Genomic DNA, 20,648 nt, shown 5'->3' with positions numbered 1-20,648 from the left:
GGGGTGCCATGCATACCAGGACAGGAATGAGGGGGCCATGCATACTAGGACAGGGATGAGGGGTGCCATGCATATCAGGATAGGGATGAGGGGTGCCATGCATACCAGGATGGGGATTGCTGTGCCATGCATACCAGGATCGGGATTGCTGTACCATGCATACCAGGATCGGGATTGCTGTACCATGCGTACCAGGATAGGGATTAGGAGTGCCATGCATACCAGGATAGGGATTAGGGGTGCCATGCATACCAGGACAGGGATGAGGGGTGCCATGCATACTAGGATAGGGATGAGGGGTGCCATACATACCAGGATAAGGATGAGGGGTGCCATGCCTACCAGGATGGAGGGGTTCCATGCATACCAGGATGGAGGGATGCCAGGCATACCAGGATGGGAATGAGGACCACGTATAAAAGGAAGGGGGGGGCTTATATACCAGGATAGGGGATATTGTCAGAATTGGGGGATATTACCCCTATACCAGTGTCAGCAGAAGACCCCCTCCCCCTTAAAAGTGCATCATGAACACATTTTTTGCTTACATTTTATTTTTATTTTCCTCCTCTAAAACCTAGGTGCGTCTTATAGTCCGGTGCGTCTTATAGTCCGAAAAATACAGTAGATGTTATTTTATGGGGGGGACATAAAGAATGAGAAAGGGTAGAGTAGAGGACAACCCCTTTAAGGGGAATCTGCACTAGTAAAGCAGGGAAAACACTAAGGGAATTGGTCAGCAGGTTTTGTTATGTAATCTAACAGCAGCATGAGTTAGGGACATAGACCCTGATTCCAATTCCAGTGATGTATCACTTAGTTTACTGAGTAGATTAGTGACAATAGAGTCAGTTTTCTCTGCTGCAGTTCTAGCAGAGCTGAGATGTTGCGCTGTGCATGACCCCACCTACACCCCTGATTAGCAGCTTTTTGTGTACATTGTATAGCGACAGAGAGCTGCTAATCAGTAGTGGGGATGTGGATAGACTAGGAGTAATAAGACCAGTTGTCCTGTGCTGCTAATCTCCTGCTGATAAAACACTGATTGTATTGAAACTGCAAAACACAGCCCAGTAAGTGACACATCACTGTAATCAATGTCTCTGATCCTACATTATGATGCTCTCAGATTACATAGCAAAAACCTGCTGACAGATTCCCTTTAAAAGGGTATTTGTTAATATTTTTTTCTAAACCTGACCACCCCGTTAAAACATTAACCTACCTCTGGGATGAAGAATCTTTTATCTCTCTCCCATAGACAAGGCCACACAATTACATCTTGAAGCTGCCTGAATTTCTGAGATTTATCCAGCCATTTCACTCTCCCTTCAAGATCTCCTAAAGATTAAAGACAACTCCAAATTACAATCATTAAGTAAAATGATCATTTCAAAACTATTCAACCAGATATAATGCGATATTAAATCATTGCATTATGCCAGCTACTAATATTTCGGTGGCTTGCCCATCAGATTGGTTGGGACACTGCATGTGGTGTAAAGTGCGGCTCCTAACCATCTCTGATACATTTACAACACACATATAAAATGACTTGTCCTTCATAGATTTGCAGTCATACGCTATGTGCAATTTATGCTACATATTATATCAAAATCCATTAAAGAGATATACAGTATACTCCTCCTGGCATATGTTAGAGTAATGTAGAGCTAAAAGCGCTTTACCACTGTTCTGTACAGAAGGAATTCTTTATACACCATGAGAGAAATGACAATTCATGATACTTTCCAGAACTGGTGAGGATATGTAACGTGGCGCAGGACGGTAGCTGTGGGTGAGGTACTCGTCTCTTATGCCCCTGGACGTTACATGAAAGTGGAGGTCCAGACTGGTTGTGTGCACTTGTGCTGTGAGGGTGCTACGCCTGTGCAGGCCGCATGTAACTGATATTGCTGGCTTGCCAGGACCAGATGTTTCACATTTCAATGAGGGAGACCACTATTTAAAAATTAACTTTTTACTTAATGGGAACTTGGTAGGGATTATACACAAGAAATAGCGGGTACAAAGTCTTATGAACGTTTCCTTTACAACTCGAAGCATTTTCCACGCAGTTTCCTTCCTTCGTTTGCTCTATTTTTACCTTTCCTCTTTACTCTCTCTACTTGTTCTCTGTCTCCACTGTTTCTCACTACTTCACCACAATCCAGCTCAACTTTACAGTTCTGCTTAGCAAGAGTCCTTTCCTTGCCCCGCGGTTCCATGTTTTCTCTCCACTTAGGGTGCCAGTATGGTCGGTACTTATCTTCTCTGATGCTGATGCTCTGGAACTCCCGCCTGATACAATCTATTTGTTTCACGTACTCAGTCCTGTTTAGGCCCGTTACCTCTTGGAGTTATAAGCTCTGGGCCTTACTATTAGGCATCCTCTGTCAGTCTTCGATTCATCACTCCGTCTCTCTGTCACTTCTGCTCCGGATCTCGCTATCTCTTTCTTTTGGTCTCCTCTCACTTTAGGGACACCCCAGAATGCGACACTGCTCACAATGGATCTTAGGTCCTCTTTCTATGCACTCCAGGCCCTATCAGACTTTCTAATAGGAAATTGTCACTTTCCCTTCAACTTAGCCCTTGCCACTCTGGACTAGTCTCAAATATTAACTCTCACTATCCCTACTGTCAAACTTCACACACAATCAATATTACAAACACCTTTTTGGCACATTATAATTCACATCATACATCACATTTCACACTACACCACATAACATTAAACTTGTTTCTTCAGGAAGAAACGTGGGCAGTACTGTATGTCCATCTCCCTATTCCTATGGGCTACACTATATTACTTCCTTCTAAAAAGAAAAGTGCATTGTGTCCTAAGGTAGTTTTAGTGCTGGTCTGTTCCACTATTTTATGCTTCTTTTCTGCTTTTATTAAAGTCATTATTTTCTATTGTTTCCCGATTTACATGAGGGGTTATGATGACTAAGCACATGCTCCATCTGTGAGGGCGTCTGTCATTATCACATGGGTAAATAACACTGCCAGACACTTTGCCCCTGGCACATCACAGACCTGAGATACTGGTTTGTGCTGATTTTTTTTTTTTAAACTGGTATGAATACTCCATAACCTTCCCAGGAAGGGTTTACCTATTAAGAGCACGTTATTATACAATAGAACAAATAATTGCAAATGAATCATTCAGATATTATTTACCTCTGTCATGAGCAATATTGAAATTTATGTTAAAGCAGATCTATCACCAGACTTCATGATACAAACTGCATTAATTATGAACAGATGTCTAATACCTGATAAGACTGGTGTATTTACTTTGAAAATCCATGTAACAATGACTATATAATCCGGATACTCAAATGAGCATTTTATGAGTCTAACTCTAGAAATAACAAATATTCAACCATTCTGACATGTAGCTTCAAAGTAAACACAACAGCCTCATCAGGTTTGAGATTTATGTCATAATGTATGCAGTTTTTATTGTGAAATACTATTACAGATTCACTCTAATTAGTTGAGGATCGGGACACTTTAAACTATTCCTGACCAGGCACAATTTCGGGTTTTATCGAACATGTTGTTTTAAACAGCGTAATTTTTTTTTCATTTGGATATTTAAATGTTGGGGAAAAATGTATAGAAAAACAAAAATACTTGTCTATTTTTTCACATTTTCTTCTTATTTTTTACAGCCACAAAGGACCACTTAAAACATTTTAAATTGCATTCCCTTTTTATAAAAATGATTATGTTTATATTACATGTTTCTTTTTTCAACAGGGGCGGGAGTAGAAACAGCGATTCAGACTTGCAATTTTTTTCTTAATTTATTTAGTTTCTTTTTATTTATTTCACACACTGTTCCCTCCACTGGACCTTGATGGGCGTATTTACATGTTAATACCTTATTTTTATTGTTGATTTCCCCTTCAACTGGTGTTGGTATATTAGCCCCAGCTACAGGGGAAATATAGCCTTCTGTCTCCTTTTTCCTACCTGCACTCACTGAGCCCATGGTCACTGGGTCCAAAGGAACTAGTGTAGTCAGTGTTTCCTAATCTACCGTATATACACAAGTGCTGGTTCAGTGTTGTGTATACAAAAATTGAGAAGGAAAACATGGTAATAAACCGTATTTATCTTCATCATAAGGAGTCTCGCTTGTGTCTGACAGCTGGTTCCCCACCCCACAGCTGTAGCAGTGATATGAACGCTATGCTGTTTATAACTCCACCCACATCCATGATTGGCAGCTTCCTGTATACATCCTGCATTTTCAATAAGCTGCCAATCAGTGGTGGGCGGAGTTATACTGATTAGCTGGACTGTCTGGCATGCGACACCTAGTCCTGCAGTGATAATGTCCTGCTGATAAAACACTGATTGTATTGAAACTACAGCAAGCTGCTGAGCACGTGACAAGTCCCTGGAATCAGACTTTTGCCCCTACATTATGCTGCTCTCAGATTAAAAAGCAAAGACCTGTTAACAGATTACCTTTAAGTACCTGTATACATCTTATTCATACCATTATTCTTCCTGTACCCTGGAAGGGAACTTTATGCCAAAATTTTGAAGAAAATTTCAATTTAAAATTAAAAAATACTCTGTTTCATTGTCAGATTCCAGGTATTGTGGATCATATTTAATGGAAGAGACTAATCTAGTCTCAAAACAATTGTCACCCTGCAGCGGTATCCACTACAACCAGGCAGAAGAATATATACAGTGGTGTGAAAAAGTGTTTGCCCCCTTCCTGATTTCTTATTCTTTTGCGTGTTTGTCACACTTATATGTTTCAGATCACAAAACAAATTGAAATATTAGACAAAGATAACACAAGTAACCACAAAATGCAGTTTTTATATGAAGGCCTTTATTATTAAGGGAAAAATAAATCCAAACCTGCAACCTGTGTGAAACAGTGATTGCCCCCTTAACCTAATAACTGGTTGGGCCACCCTTAGCAGCAACAACTGCAATCAATCGCTTGTGATAACTGGCAAGGAACCTTTTACAACGCTCTGGAGGAATTTTGGCCCACTCATCTTTGCAAAATTGTTATAATTCAGCCACATTGGAGGGTTTTCAATCCAATAACCGCCTTTTTAAGGTCATGCCACAGCATCTCAATCGGATTAAGGTCAGGACGTTGAGTAGGCCACTCCAAAGTCTTAATTTTGTTTTCCTTAAGCCATTCAGAGGTGGACTTGCTGGTCTGTTTTGGATCATTGTCCTGCTGTATAACCCAAGTGCACTTCAGCTTGAGGTCATGAACAAATGGCCAGACATTCTCCTTCAGGATTTTTTGGTAGACAGCAGAATTCATGGTTCCATTTACCACAGCAAGTCTTCCAGGTCCTGAAGCAGCAAAACTGCCAAAGACCATCACACTACCACCACCATATATTTACTGTTGGTATGATGTTCCTTTTCTGAAATGCTGTGTTACTTCTACGCCAGATGTAATGGGACATGTATCTTACAAAAAGTACAACTCCCAAAAGTCTTGGCGATCACCAAGATGTTTTCTGGCAAAACTGCTCAGCAGTGGTTTTCGTCTTGGAATTCTGCCATGCATGCCATTTTTGCCCACTCTCTTTGTTATGGTGGAGTCATGAACACTGACCTTTAACTGATATAAATGATGCCTGCAGTTCTTTGGATGTTGTTGTGGGGTCTTTTGTAACCTCTTAGATGAGTCGTCGCTGCGCTCTTGGGGTAATTTTGGTCGACTGGCCACTCCTGGAAAGGTTCACCACTGTTCCATGTTTTCGCCATTTGTGGATAATGGCTCTCACTGTGGTTTACTGGAGTCCTAAAGCTTTAGAAATGGCTTTATAATCTTTTCCAGACTGATAGATCTCAATTACTTTTTCTCATTTGTTCCTGAATTTCTTTGGATCGCAAGATGATGTCTAGTTTTGGAGGATCTTTTGGTCTACTTCACTTTGTCAGGCAGGTCCTATTTAAGTGATTTCTTGATTGAGAACAGGTGTGGCAGTAATCAGGCCTGTGTGTGGCTAGGGAAATTGAACTCCGCTTCCTAAAGATGTGATAAACCACAGTTCATTTATGTTTTAAGAGGGGGTGCAATCACCTTTTTATGTATGTTTGGATTTCTTTTTCCCTTAATAATAAAGACCTTCATTTAAAAACTGCATTTTTGGGTTACTTGTGTTATCTTTGTCTAATATTTAAATTTGTTTTGTGATCTGAAACATTTAAGTGTGACAAAGATGCAAAAGAATAGGAAATCAGGAAGGGGGCAAACACTTTTTCACAGCACTGTATATAGGGATTTATCAGAGCCTATCCATGTATCATCAGCAGAATGATGGGGCTGTATCGATTTACTTCTTTATAGTTGAATCTGATAATGTAGTAAAGCTCTATTCAAGTGAAAGCGGGTGTGCGACAATGTAGAAGGAGGGTGCTCTAAGATGTTAGCCGTATTGACCTAAGCACCGCTGTTCTAGTTGCTGCAGTAAGTAAGAGCCCCAGAAAAGACTTTCTGCTGTGCATAGTGGTAATAATCACCGCCATCAGCCTTTGGGCTCGCTCAGACTGGCGTGTTGCCAGCGTATAACTCGGACTAGTACTATACGATGTTTCATCAGATAGTACTGACTCCAATGTTATACTAGGGAGCAGTGCATACTAGCATTTATTTTCTCATGCAGAGTCGTCATGAGAAAAAAAAATGCTGCATGCTGAGATTGGCAGCGTATATCGGACAGCACGCACCCATACAGCTCTATGGGTGCATGCAAAACATCAAACTCCTCTCAGATGTCCTCCGAGTGCAGTGCGATTCCGCCAGACGCCGGCAATGGAGGCGATGGAGAAATTACTTTCTCCGTCTCCTCCGCAGCTGTGTGGCGATTCTTTCAAAAGAGAGGATCGGAGCACTGACACTCGGCTCACACTCGCAGCAGAGCTTCTGATGCTCTTTGCTAATGTGAACCCGGCCTTAGAGTGGATAATGCCCTGTTCTATTCCTCCTGTTGGCACCATTTCCATGTGCTTAACCTATACAGTGTACAAACCACCTACCATACAGCACATAAATATGCTCTGTTCACATGGTGCGAGTGAGGGGTGTTGACACTTTTATGTTATTATCCGTGTTTGCTATTTTAAACCGCAGGATACAACCATGCCCCTTGTCTGAACCGAGCCTCATAAGTGCATTTAGTATGGAGCAGAAATAACATTTCCATATAGTCACATAAATAATACTGCTATACAGTGCTGCTACTTCCATAAACTGCAAAAATAAAATACTTTGATATAAAATGATGCCCAAATAATTCCAACCAAGTCATAACCCTGGTTGCATGTAATCTGTTGCATTCCTTTATAGCACCAGCTTTTGCCCTCTGTGTGACCACATAGGTCACAAACCCTTAAAGGGAACATGTCATCATAAAATGATCAATTAACCTCTTAAACATATTTTTTAAACATTTTTGTATTCCGCATATCACTATCGATGTTAAAAGCAAAATCCTAAAATTCTGAAATTTTTACTTTGGACACATAGGTGGATTATAATGAGGGCAATCTGGGCTACCCCCAGGGCCCTAGGGTCCGTGGGGGGCCCATCGCCAGATTGCCCTCATATAATCTTTTGTGCACCGCCATCTGCGGCTCACTCACACATCCCGGCAAGCTGTCTAGAGTGGAGTTGATTTTTTGAGGGAGTGATGTCGCCGGAAGGGGCAGGGCCTCCTTCAGGCCAGTGAAGACCCAATAACAGGAAGCAGCATGGAGGAGCTGGAGCTGAGGCTGCTGCTGGAATGGAAAGGAATGAGAAGAGTAGAGGACTTAGATCTGCACCATGGAACCGTGTGAAGTTGGCAGCGAGGACACAGGACTCGGTGTGAGGGCTCTGAGGATGTATTTTGGGTGCAAAGAAATATGGATGATGGCACTATATGGGGGCTGCATGTTGGAGGTTGTACAGGGAAATGGTCGCTGCAGCATGTATGGGGTTGCTTATTGGGGGGCTTTCACAGGAAAAGGGTTTATGTTACTTGAGTAGGGTTGCATGGGTAAGGTGATAATAATGAGGGGCATTGTGGAGAAGGGAGATGATGATGAGGGGCATTGTGGAGAAGGGGGATAATGATGATGAGGGGCATTGTGGAGAAGGGTGATAATGAAGATGAGAGACATTGTGGAGAAGAGGGGTGATGATGATTAGGGGAATTGTGGAGAAGGGGGTGGGTGATGATGAGGGGCATTGTGGAGAAGGGGGTAATGCCACTCTCGTGATGGTGCATGCAAGGTGACTGCGTGGGGCTGGGGGATGTGTGGTGAAGGGAGTGATGCTACTCACATGGGGTTGCATAGTGAAGGGGGTAATGTCACTCATGTAGGGCTGCATGCTGAGTGCCTATATGGAGAAGGGGATGATGTTACTCACATGGGGATGCATGCTGGGGGGCTGTGCAGGGAGCTATGTTGAGCTTATACTGTATATAGGTAATTATGTGAGTTCTCATACTGTATCTGGGTAGCTATGTGGGGGCTCATACTGTATGTAGGGGGCTGTGTGGGGACTCAAACTGTATATAGGGAGCTATGTGGAGGCTCATACAGTATGTACGGCGCTGTGTGGGGGCTCATATTGTTTGTAGGGCAGTGTCGGACTGGGGTGTCTGGGGCCCACAGAAGGAATTGATCCTCAGGTCCCACCCTACAGCAATATGCAAATAACTGTTAGCCGATATCCCCGTTATAGTGGAGCGTTGACTGTAAATCACAGGAGGCTCCTGCACATATACTGTGCACCACCATAACTGGGATGTAGAATTACGGTAGTTTGCATTAAAGGGGTTCTTTCGTTAAAACAAGTTATCACCGATCCATGGGATCCACAGGATAGGTGATCACTTATTGATCGTTTGGGTCCGAACATTGGAAAATGCGCCTATCGGAAGAATGGGGAAGTTTTATCCCCATTTTAAAATGCAGCAGCTGGTGGGACATCTGACCGCAGCTCCATTCATTCTCTTTGGGGCTTCCAGAAAAAAAACAAGAACAGCCACTGAGGGAATGAATGGATCAGTGGTCAAGTCGCACATGAGCTCCAGTCTAATGGGGATAAAAGCTCCACATTCTACCAATCGGTGCAGGTCCCAGCAGTCAGACCCCCACTAATCAATAAGTTATCACTTATCCTGTGGAGAGGTGATTACTTGTTTTCCCCGGAGAACCCCTGTAAGTGCATCTTGTTTCAAGTATTTAATCACTAATGGAAATAAAGAATCTTCTCCTAATTAATATCAGAGAGAACAAATGACCGCCATACATAACACAAGCCACTATGCCAACACCAATAGTACCATATACAAGGGAGAAATACCACCACACCATGACCAGACCACATATTACTAACACATAGTAACTGAATAATACCACATACAAGGGAGAAATAACACCACACCATGACCAGACCACATATTACCACCACATAGTGCCTGAATAATACCACATACAAGGGAGAAATACCACCACACCATGACCAGACCACATATTACCACCAAATAGTGACCGAATAATATTACATACAAGGGAGAAATACCACCACACCATGACCAGACCACATATTACCACCACATAGTGAAAGAATAATACCACATACAAGGGAGAAATACTACCACACCATGACCAGACCACATATTACTAACACATAGTAACTGAATAATACCACATACAAGGGAGAAATAACACCACACCATGACCAGACCACATATTACCACCACATAGTGCCTGAATAATACCACATACAAGGGAGAAATACCACCACACCATGACCAGACCACATATTACCACCAAATAGTGACCGAATAATATTACATACAAGGGAGAAATACCACCACACCATGACCAGACCACATATTACCACCACATAATGACTGAATAATACCACATATAAGGGAGAAATACCACCACACCATGACCAGACCACATATTACCACCACATAGTGACCGAATAATAACACATACAAGGGAGAAATACCACCTAACCGTAACCAGACCAGATATTAACAGCATATAGCGTCCAAATAATTCCCCATCATTTCTCTCCCCCCACCTCCTCCATCATTGCTCCCTCCCATCCCCATCATTGCTCTCCCCACCTTCTCCATCATTGCTCTCCACCCACCTTCTCCAACATTGTCATATCTCCCCCACCTTCTCTCATACTGTATGTAGGGGGCTGTGTGGGGACTCAAACTGTATATAGGGAGCTATGTGGAGGCTCATACAGTATGTACGGGGCTGTGTGGGGGCTCATATTGTTTGTAGGGCAGTGTCGGACTGGGGTGTCTGGGGCCCACAGAAGGAATTGATCCTCAGGTCCCACCCTACAGCAATATGCAAATAACTGTTAGCCGATATCCCCGTTATAGTGGAGCGTTGACTGTAAATCACAGGAGGCTCCTGCACATATACTGTGCACCACCATAACTGGGATGTAGAATTACGGTAGTTTGCATTAAAGGGGTTCTTTGGTTAAAACAAGTTATCACTGATCCATGGGACCCACAGGATCAGTGATCACTTATTGATCGTTTGGGTCCGAACATTGGAAAATGCGCCTATCGGAAGAATGGGGAAGTTTTATCCCCATTTTAAAATGCAGCAGCTGGTGGGACATCTGACCGCAGCTCCATTCATTCTCTTTGGGGCTTCCAGAAAAAAAACAAGAACAGCCACTGAGGGAATGAATGGATCAGTGGTCAAGTCGCACATGATCTCCAGTCTAATGGGGATAAAAGCTCCACATTCTACCAATCGGTGCAGGTCCCAGCAGTTAGACCCCCAATAATCAATAATTTATCACTTATCCTGTGGAGAGGTGATTACTTGTTTTCCCCGGAGAACCCCTGTAAGTGCATCTTGTTCCAAGTATTTAATCACTAATGGAAATAAAGAATGTTCTCCTAATTAATATCAGAGAGAAGAAATGACCCCCATACGCAACACAATCCCCTATACCAACACCAATAGTACCATATACAAGGGAGAAATACCACCACACCATGACCAGACCACATATTACCACCACATAGTGACCGAATAAGACTACATACAAGGGAGAAATACCACCACACCATGACCAGACCACATATTACCACCACATAGTGACCGAATAATAACACATACAAGGGAGAAATACTACCACACCATGACCAGACTACATATTACCACCACATAGTGACTGAATAATATCACATACAAGGGAGAAATACCACCACACCATGACCAGACCACATATTACCACCACATAGTGAAAGAATAATGCCACATACAAGGGAGAAATACTACCACACCATGACCAGACTACATATTACCACCACATAATGACTGAATAATACCACATACAAGGGAGAAATACCACCACACCATGACCAGACAAGATATTAACACAATATAGCATCCAAATAATTCCCCATCATTTCTCTCCCCCACCTCCATCATTGCTCTCCCCCATACCCATCATTGCTCTCCCCCCACCTCCTCCATCATTGCTCCCTCCCATCCCCATCATTTCTCTCCCCCACCTTCTCCATCATTGCTCTCCACCCACCTTTTCCAACATTGTCATATCTCCCCCACCTTCTCCATCATTGCCATATCTCCCCTACCTCCTCCATCATTGTCATATCTCCTCCATCATTGCCATATCTCCCCCACCTCCCCCATCATCATTGCCATATCGCCCCACCTCCGTCGTCATCATTGCCGTATCTCCCCCACCACCTCCATCATTGCCATATCTCCCACATCACATCCTCCATCATCATTGCCATATCTCCCCCACCACCTCCTCCATCATTGCTATATCTCCCCCCACCACCTCCTCCATCATCATTGCCATATCTCCCCCTACCTCCTCCATCATCATTGCCATATCTCCCCCCACCTGCTCCATCATCATTGCCATATCTCCCCCACCTGCTCCATCATCATTGCCATATCTCCCCCCCACCTGCTCCATCATCATTGCCATATCTCCCCCACCTGCTCCGTCATCATTGCCATATCACTCCCACCTGCTCAGTCATCATTGCCATATCTCCCCCACCTGCTCCATCATCATTGTCATATCTCCCCTACCTCCTCCATCACCAGTGCCATGTCATATCTCCCGTCACCTCCTCCATCACCATGCCATGCATATCTTCTCCTACCTCCTCCATCACCAGTGCCATGTCATATCTCCCCCCACCTCCTCCATCACCATGCCATGCATATCTCCCCCCACCTCCTCCATCAACATGCCATGCATATATCCCTCCATCACCATGCCATGCATATCTCCCCCCACCTCCTCCATCACTCTCCCTCATCTCCCCCCACCATCACCAGTGCTCTCCCTCCACCATCACAATTGCTCTACCTCATCTTCCCCCACCTCCTCCATCACCATTGCTGTCCCCATTTCTCCCCATCTCCAGTCCAGTCTATTAGTTAAAAAAAAAAAAAAAACACTTTTCAGCACGCTCCCCCGCAGCATCGTTCTCTGCTTCCTGCCCGGCATCTTTCTCCCTGACACAGGCTCGCGCTGCATGATGACATCATCAAGCGGCGCGAACTTGTGTCAGGGAGGAAACGGCGGGCATGAAGCAGAGGTAAGGACGGATCCCTCCAGCTCCGCTGACATTTTCCTCCTGTCAGCAGCGGAGATGGAGGGATTGCTCCCTGCCCATTGCACAGGATGAGGGCAATCTGGCCATGGGCCCCCCGGAGCCTCAGCAGCCGCAATGCAAGGGCCCTCCTGACCCTCCGGGCCCTTGCAGTGTGGAGCACCGGCGGCCATGTTTACCAGGGGCCCTGTGAGTCCTGCTCGTGGGCCCGCTGAGGACCCGGGCACATCGGAGAATTCGCCGGTGTCCCGGTGCCCCAGTCCGATCCTGATGTAGGGGCTATGTGGGGTCATATTGTCTGGGCCTGTGAGCTGTTATCCTCATTGTAGTATGGCTTATGGTCTCCTTTTCTTGTCCTGATTGAAGGAGTTCCCTCATGAACCCCCGGAATAACCAAAAGAGGGAGGAAAAGAATGTGTCGGAAGAAGATGCCATTAAAGCAAGTGCACAAGTGTTCAGGCTATATAGGGTCTATATATATATATATATATATATATATATATATATATATATATATATATATATATTTATATTATTATTAATCCATATCCATAGAAACTTGATTGTTAGGTATATGGATGTCTTGTGATTTAATTGCACTGTCACTTAACTAGCCATTTATGATCTGAAGGGCTACTAGTAACTATATTTTATAAATGTTCATTAAATATTATCCGCTCACTTATAGAGGATGCCTGGTCAGGTAGAGCAGTGGTCGGGCTACAGAGGGGCAGTCGACGAGGAGTGGGGGCGCCATACCGTTTCAGCTTAGGGTGCCAACATCTGCTGTCAGGAAGGGAATTGTGAAGGGCAAAACTGGTCCCCAACTCCCAGCATTTCTGTTCTTTTTTGTATCACTGTTTTTCTGAGCTATGTGTGTGTATTTATGTCTGTATGTATTGGGGTTTTTAAACTAACTAAATAAAAAGAGAATTTTTCGAGTTTTTTTTTTTTTATGGTTTACATGTACAATATAATGGTCCCATAGGTTGATCGCTTTGGTTGTTGATTGAGGGGGCTATGTGGGGGTTCATATTGTATATAGGGGGATGTCAGCATACATAATTCTGCTCAATATTAAGTCATACAATTATTAATAATAATTATTTTTTATACTATGGTAATATTGAGCAGAATTAATTTCAGCCTATTGGTTCGACCTCCAGAACAGTCACTGTCTCTCACCACTGCTCTATTATGTATGGTGCTGTACATAAGGGAAAAATTTATGTGGCGCGCTGAGCTATCTGTCGGTTTTCGTGTATGGATGTGCACCAAAGCATCTGTTACTAACATGACCTATCACATGATCTATTAAACGGGATCATGTGACATGTCATGTGATACATCAGGTGCTGGCGACCTATGCCTTCCAAACTGCCCGGGGCCCTGGCTACTCTTAATCCACCCCTGTTTGGACACTTCCCGCTCTGTAGAGATCACTTTTCAAAAACCATCTCATTATCCTCACAGACAGGCTAAAGACAGATAGGACCTCTATATACACTAGATAACACAAAATCACACCAGTCACAATAGGTGATGGTCACAGCTCACCTCCTCCTCCTCCCTGTACAGTGACCCCTGCACAGATCACAGAGCAAGCCTAGAAAACGCTCCTATAGAAGTGAATGTGCCAGAACCTGTCTATTACTGAGTATGGCTCTCGGGAGATCTCTACATATTGCTAACAGGAGCTCAGGCAAGATCTAGTTCATCTAAATTGTGCTGTTTCTATGCTAATAAGCTCATGAATTTTACAAGCTCCATTCAAATGAATGAGAAAACCTCAAATCTGTGATGTGGAAATATACCCCAAGATCCAGATTACGGCTCCACCACATGCTCGTATTTCCCCTACATGAGGGCTACATGCATGGCCTCAGCTTATGCATTGATGTATAGGATGTGGGAATATTTATCAACCATTATAGTTGTATTCTGATAATACAATTTACAAGTAAAACTCCAACAATGTGCAGCATTATATGGCCAGAGCTTTACATTTGGATTGACGACATCAATAAAAAGGGTCTTAGCTATGTATGTGATGCATGCTTTATATATCAGGGAAATCAATAAAACAATTACATAAAGCAAGAAAGATTCTTGACTTACTTATGGAACTTTCAACTTTCTCCTTCATGGAATAGATGGACACTTTCTCTGCAGCGTCATTACTTTTTTTCCATATGTTCTTCAGGAGTAATGGATACCGGGTCAGCCGATGTAATGGTGCTACCAGCAAATCGGTGAGGTGCAGCCGCCGACACTGTTCTTGTTGTTCACACCACTATGAAAACAAAGGAAAATTGTAAGGAACATAGTAAGCGTAGGGTCGAGCTGAAAGCATTTGTACCAGTGAAGTACTTAGTGGACCTATGACTAAGGGCTCGTTCAGATGAGTGTAGTAGGCCACGTTCACATGTTTAGTATTTTACCTCAGTATATGTAAGCCAAAACCAGTAGTGGGACAGTCAGAGGAAACGTATAATAAAAACACGTCACCACTTCTGTATTTATCACCCACTCCTGGTTATAACTTACAAATACTGATGTAAAAACCTCCTCAAACACTCACCATGGCCATATGCAGACGTGTGCTGCTGTCTGAGTGGGGATTAGACAGCACCCTGACCAATGTAATCCAATAAGGCTGCTGTACAAGCCACAGTTCTTTCACAAGGACCATCTACACGCGAAAAAAGCACGGCATGCACTATTGTTTTCCAATTGGGAGAGGAAATTCATCCATTCAAGTCTATGGATGCTAAAAAAAACCACATCCTATACAGAGCACCCATATAGCATCCGATTTTTATGGATACATTGACATTATTAACATAGGAAACTTAATTTGATAATTTACATTGTACACTGATGTCACACGGATATAAAATACAGATACACCGAGGGCACAATACAGATGAAAATCCTCCGAGTTTTCTGGATCAATATCGGATGATTTTTTCTATGCTCGGCTGACCCCTACCTACTGGGGAATATGTACTTTTTGAGGTCTTACTTTCTTTCTAAGTACAGCAGGCAGTACTCCATGCCCCGTTATGATGGGTGTCCGGAGTACAGCATAATTATAAAATGTTCCATTTTGTCATTCTAGCATTATAAAAAATAAAATCTTTACCGGTCACCGCCATGTAGTCCACAGTATGCAATTTGTCCAGCTGATTGTAAGAGGCACTGTATTGTCATTGACACTTTTGCTCTTAGGCCACGTTCACACGTTCAGTATTTGGTCAGTATTTTACCTCAGTATTTGTAAGCCAAAACCTGGAGTGGGTGAAAAATGCAGAAGTAGTGACGTGTTTCTATTATACTTTACCTCTGATTGTTCCACTACTGGTTTTGGCTTATAAATACTGATGTATAGTACTGACCAAATACTGAACGTGTGAACGTGGTCTAAAGGTGACCATACGCCTTTAACAGACGTCAGCTGAAGGCTAATTGGGGAGAGAGGAGTAAGTTGTTGCTATCTCTCTTGAGAACAAAGGATCAAGAGGTAAAAGTCAACATGTTCATGCCTTGTTTGCTACGATGTCATCTGTTGGGGAAGAGTTGGGATATATTAAAGGGAATCTGTCAGATGGTTTTTGCTATGTAATCTGAGGTATGAGATAAGGTCTGAGACACAAATTTCACCAATTTGTTACTTATCAGACTGTGTGCTGTTGTTTCCATACAATGAATGTTTTATCACCAGGAGATTATTACAAGTGGTCTGACCACGCCCCCTCCTCTGATAAGCCGCTGTCAATGGACAATGTACACAGAGAGCTGTGATGTGGACAGGGTTAGCTTACTTAGCTCAGCTGCATTCTACATCTATGAACTCTGATAGTGTCACAAGTGCTGCACTCCGTAAACTTAGTGATACATCGTTGGAATCAGGGTCTCTTTCCCTACATCATGCTGCTCTCAGATGAGGCAACAAAAACCTGCTGACAGATTCCCTTCAAATGCCAACTCATTAGATGATTGGCTACTTCTGGAGACAGAAGACAATGCTCTAGTGTATATGGGGCCCTTTAAGGCCCTTTTCTGCAGCAGTTTATATTTATAACTGTGTATTATATAAGTGAAAAGAGATACAACAATATTTTATATACTGTATGTATGCTAGTGTAATAATGATGCAAGCTCCAAACATCACCGTATGTACAAGCAGCAGAGAGTAAAAAACAGATAAAGCGTCAGCTAGCGTGTACCCTTTTGTATAATTATATGCAGGAACGGACGGGGACTGAAATTTAGCCCTGGCATTTGAAAGCACACAGGCCCATGCAGTCTCCAAGCACCAGATGGAGATATATTACTAATATTACCCTGCCTGGAGGAAATCAAGATGGTCCACCCAACAGCCCCTTATATACTATGATGGTCCAACCCACAGCACCCTATATATTATGATGGTCCCCCACAGACTCCCAAAAATAAAAAAAAATCCTTATACTCACCTAATCCAGACTCCTTGTCCTCCTCAGCGTCTGTCTCCTCTTCTATCCTCTTCTATCTATTCTCACAGTGGACGCTTGCGGTGCGATGTGATGTCACTGCACAGCCGACGTCCCCTACTTGGTGCTGGCCTCCGGCAGGCCGTGAACGGAGAGGAAGTCCGCAACCTACCGGGGTAAGTGATGGAGCTGGCAGCTTTGTGCACCATCACAACTGTTAACAGTATCAGCATCTTGAGGATACCGATACTGTTAACAGCATAGCAGACAAGGTGGCCCACGACTGGACAGGCCCGTCTGGCATTTGCCAGATTTGCCAGATGATCAGTCCCTGCTTATACGTTCATACACAGCTTCTGACAGAAAATGAAAACATGAGTCAAATCTGGAGCACAGAGCAAACTAGTAAGGTATTCAGCTTCTGGTGTCCAGCAAACATCTTTTTACTAAAAACCAAACAATCCTTTTAAACAGGACCTGCCAGGTGTTCTGACCTGTCTGGTTTTTCTCAGTTGCAGAGTCCCAGAGGGAACTTTAAGAAAAAATGTTCTCTGTGGAGAGGATCACTTAGATTATAAGTGCTGACTTCAAGTTTGTGCAATTTTGCCCGTGGCTCTGTTACCTTCTCTCATCTCTGACACAATGATAATTTTTGACATTTAAAAGATACATTACCTTTAGATATGTTGCAAAATCATCTCTTTGCTTCAGTGTTTCCAGATAGATAACTGCAGACGTGTAATTCAGGCAGTAAATTTGATGACTCAAGCAGAGATTATCTTTGAAATACTGCAACAGCAAAAAATGAAACTTGGTTATATCACTGGTCACATTATTGGTAAATGATTCAAATCAATGGTATATTTTACAAATGCATTATTACTACTTAGGAGTGGACTGACATAAAAATGACAAAGCATTACCATCACAAGGATGATAAAGGGATTCTGACAGAGAGATCATTCCCCCAACCTCATATATGGACATTCAAGTCTTTAACATGTAAATCCATGGACACCTTTACATCTTCTGTCTGTTGCTGCATTTGCTTATGAACTAATTCACAGTGGCAGCTGGATGTGATCAGTTCCGGAGCTGCACAGTACAGTGCTATCAAATGTATAGTGGCCACAGCCGGGTGCTGCACAGCCACAATTGCCTCATTTGCATATGAATGGAAACACTGCCTACTTGCAGTCCTAGAAGAAGCTGACAGCATATAGCATTATTACTCTTAAGCTCCCCCCACTGAAGGCAGAATTTTAGCATTTAACCCTTTGTACATCAATGGACCTTGGACCTCTGTATCAGAAAAGAGTTAAAAAAAAAAGTTAAATAAAGGGTTATTTTCATCTTTATAAATGGGTCTTGTCAGATAGTGCTTGTAAATATAAGTAATTTAGCTTTTTTAAATGTGCAGCCATTCTTGAAATATTCATTTTTTTTCTTTTGTTCGCAGTCCCCCACTGCTAGACAGCAGAACATATGCAGTTCTTACAAGCTCTTTCCTGCTGAACTTGTAAGCACTGTTTTCAAGCTAGCCAGGAATGCTGTAGAGCGCTGTTATCTCCTGTGGACATTTTCAGTGCAGTGCTTACAAGTCAGACAGCAGAGGTGGTCGGTCTCCCAGGCAATGAGATGTAAATAAAAGTGTTAATATCTCAAGAACAGCTGCAAATTTTAAGAGGCAGTAGATTGCAAAAGTGGTTGTTTGAAAAAAAAATAACAATATTCAATAGTATAGGTAATCAATATGAGATAGTGGGGGTCCAACACCCGACATTCTATCCTCGATCTGCTGAAAACAGCTCCATTGGGGAAATGTGCAGCAGGACCATGCAGTGAATGCTACACACTGAAGTTGCATTGAGCAGCTCTGTTCAATATGTTTGCATCTGATGACTGCCAAAGTTATTTTCAGCTGATCAGTGGGGGTATGGAGTGTTGGCCCCCACCAATCTCATATTGAGGATCTATCAATATTTTCTGTCTGGACAAGCCCTTCAAGTACCAATGTTATCAAGAGCATTGTCCATGTCACCACCTTCACATTGTACAGAACATCGCTTTTTAGTTGTGCTTTGTGTTTTTCTGTGCTCAGTAATATTAACACTTGTTCAACTGACCTTTGTTAGTAAGACTGTTAGTGATAAGGAGAAGGAGGTTGTATATCCAAGTTCTTCGCTTTCAATAGTGTTAAACAAGCTGGTGGCAAAGTTAAGGCTTTCCTAATAATGATGAAAAAAAATATATAATTAAAAATTCCAAGTAAAATATCAAACAATTCTAGGAAGTGAATATTTGACCAAACCCAAAATAGCCTCATAGTATAATACAACGTTCTCCAACCTATGACTTTCAACTATTGTAAAACAACAACTTCAAGTATTCATCAACCAGTGAATCACATTTAAGAATACTTTCAATGTAATAATACAAATTAGGGTACCTGATTCAGTTCTTCCAAATTGGCAAAGAGCCTAACTGGATCCACATCTAACAGATGATCATTGCTCTGTAAGTGCCTTAGTGTGTGAAAAAATATCTAGAATATTAAATAGAAAAGTAACAAAGTAAATGTATAAATGAATAAAAAAAATCACACAATGTGATAACATACCTATAATATTAAGATGTCACCCAGGAGACACACAGACTCTCTGCCATAATGACTTTAGTAGACTGACAAAATAGATTGGTTATATACAATTATTGGTCTAAAGGGAACTTGTCATCACATTCATACTGCTCAAACCGTGGGCAATATGAATCAGACACCAGCTGCGCGAGTGCAGACAGGTATGGTTTACTATGAAACGCGTTTCAGAGTTAACATACTTTGAAGGACTGTCCGCGGACTACGTGTCTCAGCTGACCAGTCCAAGGCAGGTCCCCGTCGGCTGCTTCCAACCCTGTTCCATTTGACTAACAGGTCTCTCCTGATGTTTGTTCATAGGGAGAGACCTGTCAGTCAAAGGGATCAGAACGGGGAGAAGCTGTCTGGGGATCTGCCTCAGACCAGTCAGCTGAGATACATAGTCCCCGGTCAACTTTTAAAAGTATATGTACTCTGAAATACTGCAGCTTCAGAGTAAAATATACCAATACCAACTTTGATTAAACAGTTAATCTTAGGGTTCCAGGTAAACTCACTAATCGATATATACTGAATACTCGCTCACAGAATAATTATATCAAGCTTACATCAAACTCACCTTCTTGAGAACTAGTAAATGTTCTAAAAAGTAAGTACATTCGGAGGTGAAAAGTTCCCATATTGCCTCTTGCCTTTTTCTGTTTGAAGATCTTATTATCTGTTTATTCTCGATGTTCTGTGTATTTCTGATTTCATCCCAGGGTTTATCCTATAGATCAGAAAGAGGAGAATTAGAAGTTAAGTAATAACGTACCATATCTGGAAAAGCTCTTGTGGTGGTGATGATGAACTTTTATACATTATTTCTCTAATCACACATAGTGGTGTATGATATCACTAACTTGTCACAGTGCAAAAAGA

The 20,648-nt window shown here is 42.5% G+C and overlaps 1 protein-coding gene across 2 annotated transcripts in view; it reads right to left on the bottom strand.

Moving 5' to 3' along the window:
* Positions 1 to 20,648, bottom strand: part of PLEKHG7 (pleckstrin homology and RhoGEF domain containing G7) — an 82,429-nt gene that overhangs the window by 12,146 nt on the left and 49,635 nt on the right. For both annotated transcript variants that reach the window (XM_073651651.1, XM_073651652.1), the window contains 6 exons: positions 20,347 to 20,496; positions 19,581 to 19,676; positions 19,258 to 19,359; positions 17,807 to 17,920; positions 14,775 to 14,949; positions 1,226 to 1,341 (listed from right to left, as the gene is read on the bottom strand). In XM_073651651.1, coding sequence (XP_073507752.1) covers positions 1,226 to 1,341; positions 14,775 to 14,949; positions 17,807 to 17,920; positions 19,258 to 19,359; positions 19,581 to 19,676; positions 20,347 to 20,496 — 753 coding nt within the window. The remainder of the gene's footprint in view (positions 1 to 1,225; positions 1,342 to 14,774; positions 14,950 to 17,806; positions 17,921 to 19,257; positions 19,360 to 19,580; positions 19,677 to 20,346; positions 20,497 to 20,648) is intronic.

Source organism: Phyllobates terribilis, unplaced genomic scaffold (assembly GCF_046119375.1).
Source record: "Phyllobates terribilis strain yellow unplaced genomic scaffold, ASM4611937v1 Scaffold_11__3_contigs__length_659146591, whole genome shotgun sequence".
Classification (NCBI taxonomy): Eukaryota; Metazoa; Chordata; class Amphibia; order Anura; family Dendrobatidae; genus Phyllobates; species Phyllobates terribilis.
This window is presented reverse-complemented; position numbering and strand designations above follow the sequence as displayed.